This window comes from Rhinichthys klamathensis, unplaced genomic scaffold (assembly GCF_029890125.1).
Source record: "Rhinichthys klamathensis goyatoka isolate OS25496 unplaced genomic scaffold, OSU_Roscu_1.1 h1tg000386l_1, whole genome shotgun sequence".
Classification (NCBI taxonomy): Eukaryota; Metazoa; Chordata; class Actinopteri; order Cypriniformes; family Leuciscidae; genus Rhinichthys; species Rhinichthys klamathensis.
The window spans coordinates 1,803,379-1,812,892 of record NW_026606890.1 but is presented as its reverse complement, the minus strand read 5'-3'; the positions used below and the strand labels follow the sequence as shown (position 1 = coordinate 1,812,892).

The 9,514-nt window shown below is 33.3% G+C and overlaps 1 protein-coding gene across 1 annotated transcript in view; it reads left to right on the top strand.

Moving 5' to 3' along the window:
* Positions 1-257: 257 nt before the first annotated feature.
* Positions 258-9,514, top strand: part of LOC130069857 (V-set and transmembrane domain-containing protein 2-like protein) — a 62,616-nt gene continuing 53,359 nt past the window's right edge. Inside the window, exon 1 of the mRNA XM_056234007.1 lies at positions 258-399. Coding sequence (XP_056089982.1) covers positions 372-399 — 28 coding nt within the window. The 5' untranslated portion in view covers positions 258-371. The remainder of the gene's footprint in view (positions 400-9,514) is intronic.

Sequence of the window (9,514 nt, the reverse complement as noted above, 5' to 3'; positions counted from 1 at the left end):
TCATTAAAACAGAAGTGTTGTTGTTATTCAGCATCTGCTATATAAAGCTGCTAAATACAGCATCCTTACAGCAATGGAAGTAGCCGAATTGGAAAAACTACACTTTGAAAACTTCACACACACTTGAAGTTGCATTTGAATTTCACAGTATGGATAAACTATTTATTTGACTTTTCAGCACTGAATGTATTAAAACTACAATTTCCCTCGACTCTGTCAACAATCTTATGTAATTTTTTCCACAGTGGTTATTGCAGTGCATTCTGGGATTGCCTTATCTGTGACGGACACATGTGGCCTGAATTTGGCCAAAAGAAGGCAGGCGACCTGATGAAAGCAGTCTACATTTTTGTTGATGCCTTTAGTGTTAAATGAGAAAAGCATCAAATAGACATTACAGTAAGTAGAAAAAAAACATTTTATTTGATTCAACATAGAATTTATTACACAAACGTTCAGGCTTCAACGGCCATGAGGAGGAATAAATGATGACCATACCGTAAATGTTTTATTTATATGGAAAGAATATGATATGAAATAATTTTTTTAAAGAAGCAATACTCTAAATAAGAGACTAAAGCTGCCAGTAGGTGGCGGTAAATGTCTGAAGTCATTGAATCGTTCATTGATTCGATTCGTTTAAACGGCTGATTCATTTAGGAATGATGTAAATGCTCTCTTTATGAACGAGTCATTGAATCGTTCATTCATTCGATTCGTTTAAACAGCTGATTCATCAGGAACGATGTAAATGGCTCTCTTTATGAACGAGTCATTGAATCGTTCATTCATTCGATTCGTTTAAACGGCTGATTCATTCAGGAATGATGTCAATGGCTCTCTTTATGAACGAGTCATTGAATCGTTTATTCATTCGATTTGTTTAAATGGCTGATTCATTCAGGAATGATTTTTTAATTTTTTTATTATTTTTTTTTTATTAAACATTACAAACCATTAAAGCAATACATACAAACATGGAAAAAATAAAACAAAAATGACAACAATATACACAGACACAAATAAGATGCCAGGGTAACATAAAAACAAGAATGCAGTGCATTCACCTTAAGAGGACATAAAGGATGAATATAGAGATACAGTTTTCATTGCTTTGGGATTAACAGAGCTTTGGATAGTTTCATGTATCTGTCTAGATCATCTTTGAATAGAGAAAAGAGAGGTTTAGTTCCAGTAAATTTTTGCTTATGTATGTGAAATTTAGCTAGAAGGAAACACAAATTAATTATGTAATATTGTCCTGTTTTCTCTTTTGAGTAGTCAAACAAACCAAAGAAAACATCTTTAAAACAGAAAGAAAAGTCACTTACAAAATAGGTTTGGATAAAAATTAACAAATCTGACCAAAATTTCTCTGTGTGGGGACATTGCCAAAACAAGTGAATGACGTCTTCCTCAGCAGAGAGACAGAAACAGCGGTTCACTTCAATGTCGGACTTATTCATTCAGGAATGATGTCAATGGCTCTCTTTATGAACGAGTCATTGAATCGTTTATTCATTCGATTTGTTTAAATGGCTGATTCATTCAGGAATAATGTAAATGGCTCTCTTTATGAACGAGTCATTGAATCATTCATTGATTCGTTTCGTTTAAACGGCTGATTCATTCAGGAATGATGTAAATGGCTCTCTTTATGAACGAGTCATTGAATCGTTCATTGATTTCGTTTCGTTTAAACGGCTGATTCATTCAGGAATAATGTAAATGGCTCTCTTTATGAACGAGTCATTGAATCGTAATCGTTCATTGATTCGTTTCGTTTAAACGGCTGATTCATTCAGGAATGATGTAAATGGCTCTCTTTTTGAACGAGTCACTGAATCATTGGTTTGCCCAATTGAATCGCTCAAACACTAACAAAGCTTTATAGGTACAATTTTCTTTGGCAAAATCGAGCAAAATCAGACAGTAGTGTCTAAAATAAAACACAATATTAACTACTTATTGAACTGTTGTATAAAATCAACATCACTTTTGCACTAGGAACAAAAACGGCACTCGTGTGACATTGCTTGATCATATGAAATAAATATGAGACAAAAACTCATACTGGGGCATTTTTGCCCTTATATCTTGAATTTTAGGGTCGTTCTAACTGTATTATAGGCTCCAACACACAGTGAGCTGTTGTTCTGCTTCATGTTCGTCACCATCAACTATACGAAATGTAAGATGAACTATACGGGGGGCGGGTGCGTTAATTATTTTAACACGTTATTTTTCCCCATAACTAATTAATTTAATTAACGTGTTAAATCGACAGCCCTAATGTACGTATAGCATATAAATGAAAATAACCTGCCATCATATTATAAAAACTAGACAGTTATTATTCAGTCTTCCTGTGATGTGCATCAGATTTTGTCAATATACTCTAGACTGTGTTGGTGAGAGAGAGTGTGTGTGTGTGTGTGTGTGTGTGTGTGTGTGGATACGGTAGCAGGAAGATGTTTGTTGTCAGGCGGGGGTGTAGTGGGGGCGCTGCCATCTCTCGCTTCATCTGTTTGTTTATTCATTTCGTTGCCGTTGCGTTAAATAATTCATCTCTCTGCCCCTCTCCTCTCTCCTCATACTAATGATTCTCCAGTGTGTGTGTGTGTGTGTGTTTCTCTGGCTTCTCCATCATATATGTGCATGTTGAATGCCTTAAGCTACACACACACTCAGCTGAAGTGGAAGTGTGTGAGCGGCGCGAGCGATGGCCCGCACGAGAGATATCCCACATGCTGGTGTGTGTGTGTGTGTGTGTGTCTACAGGCCTGATGAATGTAGGACAGCCGTTTGTCCTGAACGTTACTGTGACAATCACACACACACTTTATCTCTCGCCGTCTCGTTGAGAATCTGATCATCAATAGTACTAGTTTGAATGTGTGTGATTCCTGACATCATTTCCTGCACCCATCATCCCTATGGAAGTATTTGAGGGAGTTTTAGTAACACGTCTACATGAAGCCGCTGTATGAGGGCTTGTGCACATTATAATGCTCTATATCTTTTCATAATAACTGTAATAATGCAAACACATGAAAATATTTACCTATTCATGGTTACACCTTTAAAATGAAATGCATTTGATTACATGATATAACGCCTGGCACTGGGTGTTGATCATGTGTTATAGTCAGTGTTATTAATATAGTAGTATTATTAAAGCTTTTGTTTTTATATTTTCATTTTAATTGTATTTTTTTCAGCTTTTGTCATTTCTACTAGTAGTTCTAGTTGTTTTTAATTTCTAGTTAGCTTTACTTTATTTCTAGTTTATTATTATTTTATTTCTAGTTAGCTAAATATTTCTAGTCAGCTTTATTTTTATTTCTAGTTTATTTATTATTATTTTATTTCTAGTTAGCTAAATATTTCTAGTTAGTTTTATTTTATTTCTAGTTTATTTATTATTATTTTTTTCTAGTTAGCTAAATATTTCTAGTTAGCTTTATTTTATTTCTAGTTTATTATTATTTTATTTCTAGTTAGCTAAATATTTCTAGTTAGCTTTATTTTTATTTCAAGTTTATTTATTATTATTTTATTTCTAGTTAGCTAAATATTTCTAGTTCGTTTTATTTTATTTCTAGTTTATTTATTATTATTTTATTTCTAGTTAGCTAAATATTTCTAGTTAGCTTTATTTTATTTCTAGTTTATTTATTATTATTTTATTTCTAGTTAGCTAAATATTTCTAGTTAGCTTTATTTTATTTCTAGTTTATTATTATTTTATTTCTAGTTTATTATTATTTTATTTCTAGTTAGCTAAATATTTCTAGTTAGCTTTATTTTATTTTTAGTTTATTTATTATTATTTTATTTCTAGTTAGCTAAATATTTCTAGTTAGCTTTATTTTTATTTCTTGTTTATTTATTATTATTTTATTTCTAGTTAGCTAAATATTTCTAGTTAGCTTTATTTTTATTTCTAGTTTATTTATTATTATTTTATTTCTAGTTAGCTAATATTTCTAGTTAGCTTTATTTTTATTTCATGTTTAGTTTTAGTAATATTAGCACTTCAACTTATTTTATTTTCCATTTAAATTTCATTTTCATTTGAGTATTTTTTACATTTAAGTGTATTTTATTTTATTTCAGCTTTATTTGAATTAATTACAATTATTTTTTTATAGTTTTATTTTTTTAACTAACACTGATTACAGTGAAAATGTGAGGATTTGTGAGAACATACAATTGATAATAAAGTTTTTTTTATGATGAAATAAGTATTTTCTGTAGAAGGATTTAGTAACACTTTATTTTACAGTGCTTTGTTACAGATGTTGTATATTACTATAGTAATTACTATGAATTGTTCTTAATTACATGCAATTAACCCTCAACCAAACCCTAATCCTAACTATAACCCTATAGCAAGTACATGTAGTTTACCTTAAATGTATAATTACAATGGAAGCTTGTTTCCGCCAGAATAAAAAATAAAATTTTGACTTTTTAATCACGTAATTCTGACATTGTGTGACATAAAGTCAAAATTGCATGATATAAACTCGCAAATGTGAGATAAAAGTCGCAATTATCTTTTAAAGTGTTTATTCTGTGGCTTTCATAACTGTTATGTGTGTCTTTTAACCTCATTATTTTTATGTAAAGTGCTTTGAGATCCTACTTTTAAAGGCACTATATAAAATAAAGATTATTATTATAAATTCCACTGTAACACGGACACCGTAAAATAAAGTGTATTTTGGGAACCAGCATGTTTTATTACTCTTTCTGGCTGCCAGATGTACCAGAAATGTATAATATATTATTTACAGTCGTGCTTTATGATCCATAACAGCAATTTCTGAACGAACATGCTGTTAAATCACGCTTAAAACAGGAATGTTCTGGTGAAAACGGCAGAAAAGGGTGATCATAAACAACAATGAAACGCTTTAGATCCACACAAAGCACGAAGCGCATAATGGAAATGTGTTTTATTAGTTCTTTGACTGGTTATTATCCCGCGCGCAGCTGGTTTGGCTGTGAAACACGGCGCGTCAGGTGTGGCCGCGGGGCTGGAGATGTGCTTGTTTCTGCGCTCTCTTTATCTTGGTACTTGTCCCATGACATTACACTATAGATTGTGCTTTATGAGGCGTTGCGTGAGAGAAATGTGAACGGATCGGAGCCGCCCGAGGGCTGAGGCAGTCGCTCGTGAAGCGCTGTCGTCCAGGCGCTAGTGAGCGGTCACTGACAGGTCTGTCGACACGAGACCGATGCTGTCATCGCAACAAGACATGTTTACAAGCCCAACCATCCCTGAGATTCACCCCTGACTGTTTCAAGCGCAATTCACCGGGATTTAAAGGGACAGTACAAACTTACTTAGCAAAACACTCATGTAAAACTAAGTTATGTCCGAGAAACCATGTTAGAAATGGATTTGTTGGGGGAAAAAATGCTATGAAGGTGTAAAATATGGCATTTGTTGGGGTAATATCCATATTGAGGCATATTGAGGAATTTCTCTATATTTAAACTAGGGCTGTCAAATGATTAATCACGATTAATCACATCCAAAATAAAAGTTTTTTTTTACATAATATATGTGGGTGCACTGTGCATAATTATTTTATATATATAAATACACACACATGCTTGTATATATTTAAGAAATATTTTCATGTATATACTGTATATAGATTTATATATAATTTATATTATATATAAATATAAATATTTTATATATAAATAATATTTTTTTCTTAAATATACATGCATGTGTGTGTATTTATATATATACAAAATAATTATACACAGTGCACCCACATATATTATGTAAAAAAAACTTTTATTTTGGACGTGATTAATCATTTGACAGCCCTAATTTAAACTAGTGCTGGGCAACGATTAATCGCATCCAAAATAAAAGTATATGTGTGTGTACTGTGTATAATCATTTTGTAGAGCCTATATAAATACACACACATATAGTATATATTTAAGAATTTTCTTTATTTATATATAAAATATTTATATTTATATAAAATATAAATTATGTATATATGCAAATATTTCTTAAATATATACATGCATGTGTGTGTATTTATATATACAAAATAATAATTATACACAGTACACACACATATATTATGTAAACACAAACTTTTATTTTGGACGTGATTAATCGTGACTAATTAAATCCATTCATTGCTATTTAATTTGATGCTTCTTTATAAAATGATCAATTTGACTCTGATTTCTGTAGTTTAATTAAGTGCAATGACAGGATCAACAGGACAAAACATTTGTTACATTGTTACGTAGGTTTGTAAGTGAGACTGGAATTACTGACGACTCGTTTCAGCAGTTCAGAATCGTTTTTTTCTTTTTCTTTTAAGAGACAATAACTTTATTTATCTGCACTTTTTACATTCACCAACAGCTTTATTACACACTGCATGAAAGGTAATGTACGAAAAGCTTTAAAGTCCCCCTGTGGTGAAAAGCTTTAAACGTTGTTTTTATGTCTATGTGGTGTTTTTAATATGATAATATAATAATATTTAATAAGACAAACCATGTGTAAATTCATAAGTCGACAGCATTGCTGAGTATTTTCTGCTTAAAACTGCAGTGAAACAAAGACAGTCTCAAAAACACGGTTTGAAATCGCTGACGTCACAAACGACCTTGTAACCAATCAGATCAACGTGTGATCGTCAACCAGTGGATCTCTGAGCTGAGGGAGTGAGTGGAGGCGGGGCTCATTTGCATATTCATAGAACCGTGTATACTAAATGAGGCAAGGGTGTTATGGGATTAATATCCTGCCATGATTCAAAACTGAAAATAAAGTTCTGAAAGGTTGAAACTAAGTGTTCGAAAACTCAAAATCTTACAAAAAAAAGTTTTGCAAGATCGAAAAATAAGATTTGCAAGCTTGCAAAATGTAAAAAAAAATAAAAATATCTCTGCAAACATTATGTTGTTTTTGAGATTTCCTTCTTCAGAACTGCAACATTTTTTTTACGATGTTGCGCAAACAATTTTTCAGAGTTTCAAATTTGTCAGTGTTCTCCCACTGTATTAGTTTGTTTTCCAGGTTTGAAACCTTGTAAATGGTGATCTGAAAACTGGTGTGCGAATGTGTGAAAAAAAGTTTTGAAACTCTGAAAACAGACTTTTGCAGGCTTGCAAAGGGGTAAAAAAAATTAAATCTCTGCAAACATAATTTTGTTTTTGAGTTTTCCTTCTTCAGAAGTGCAACACTCTTTTTGACGGTGTTGTGCAATCATTTTTTCAGAGTTTCGAATTTGTCACTGTTCTCCCAGTGTATAGTTTGTTTTCCAGATTTGAAACCTTGTAAATGGTGATCTGAAAACTGGTGTGCGAATAGGTGAAAAACAGTTTTGAAACTCTGAAAACTGAGGTTCGAAAGGGCGAAACTTATTACATTACATTACATGTGCACTCCTATTGCAGACTATTTTTTCAGAGCTGAGTTTACAACACCCAGTTTGCGGAGATACGCCCACACAGTTGCGAGCTTGCGACTCACGTGATTTGTGGCAGCTTTGTCACGCAGCTCTGCTCTGAAACTCTGAAACTCAGACTGAGCGAAAATGAAGCTTCGCAACCTCGCAACTTAAAAAAAAGCCTGGAGGGAGGGCCTTCTGCTCTTGGCCAATGCTTTGCTGTCTGCTGACGTACAGTCCAATCACAAGTCGTATTTACTGGAAAGGTGGGATTGACCGACTGCTCCGCCAATGACGAAAGCGTATGGGATGAATATAATATATTCATGCATTCTAGAAACGGAGCAATGAATGCACGTGTTTCACCTGATCAAAAATTGCACATCTTGTTGCATGCACAAGTTCTGAGCTACATTAATACAAAATCGAGGTTTTGTATTAACAACTATATGGCTCTAGTTGTACAAAATGCTGCACATTCATGTGATTCTGGATTTTGCGCACACATTGAATTGTATTAGTTTAAATGTAGTGACGCACATTTATGAATTTGTCAAATAGATGTGTAGTTGTGCCCAAATTAATAATTAGCACCAGGCCTATTCATTTGTAGTTGTTTGTGTGTGGGTTGTGAAATGCTTAAAACCCGCGAAAAGAAAGTCTCAAAATCCAAATGAATCAAATGAGATTGACTCAGAAAAGACGTCAATGAATGCACGCGTGTCACCTGATCCACACATGCACGTCTTCTTTGTTGGATTCGCAAATTATGAAACACTAATACAAAAGAAAACATTTGTATTCACAAAAATGTCTCTATTTGTACAAATTGCAAATCTTGTGTGATGTCCTACTCCTAAACTGCCGAGATAATCACACAAGCGTGCTAGACGTCCACTAATGACACGTCCGATACGCAAACGAATGACTCATTTTAACTATTCACTTTAATGAATAGTTGAAACAACTGACATGTCCAACACTGAACTCACGAGACCTCTGAATCGGTGTATAAAAAATCGGTGACACTTATAGATTAGTTAACATTTACTATCAACAAACTGCACTTCTACAGCATTGTTAATATTAATGTAAATATTTAGAGAGTCTGTATAGGCCCACTATATGTGTTGTAGCCATTAAATAAGCGCATTTAGTTTCATTTTTGTTAAAATATTGTAATGTTATTTTTTTCACATCTATGCTGATTATGAAAATTGAACAGCATGTGTAAGATGGATGCGCAATATATCGGAAGATATGATGGGTCAGACATGATTTTGACCACTAAATTAAGTTTTGTTTTGTAGAAAGCCTTTCTTTAAAGTGAATTTCGTTTTGTATAAATTGTATCTTCATTTTAATCAATTTTTCATCAACCAATTGGATATATAATAAATAAGAAGCAAATAGCTGACAATATGATCATGGAGGCACGGGCGCGATTGCATTGCACATGAGCTGGAGCATCTCATTATAAATTTTGCTCATTTAAATAATAGTGTGTGTGTGTGTGTGTATGTATATAGCCTATATATATATATATATATATATATATATAATTGCGCAGCTCCCCCTGTCAATGATCTGACACCCCCTCAGCACCTGCGTTAAAAATGATCTGGCGCCGCCCCTGAAAAGGCCTGTTGAAAGGCCTTTGGTTGTGGATAATAAAACATTTCTGCAACATTAATCAAGTTCATTGATAATTGTGCTTGCACGTGTTAATCATTTTGATACTATATTTTGATACAGCACTTTGGCCAACAGCTGTTTTTTTTTAAATGTGCTCTATAAATAAATATGACTGACTATATTCATCCCATACGTTTTCGTCATTGGCGGAGCAGTCGGTCAATCCCACCTTTCCAGTAAATACGACTTGTGATTGGACTGTACGTCAGCAGACAGCAAAGCATTGGCCAAGAGCAGAAGGCCCTCCCTCCAGGCTTTTTTTTAAGTTGCGAGGTTGCGAAGCTTCATTTTCGCTCAGTCTGAGTTTCAGAGTTTCAGAGCAGAGCTGCGTGACAAAGCTGCCACAAATCACGTGAGTCGCAAGCTCGCAA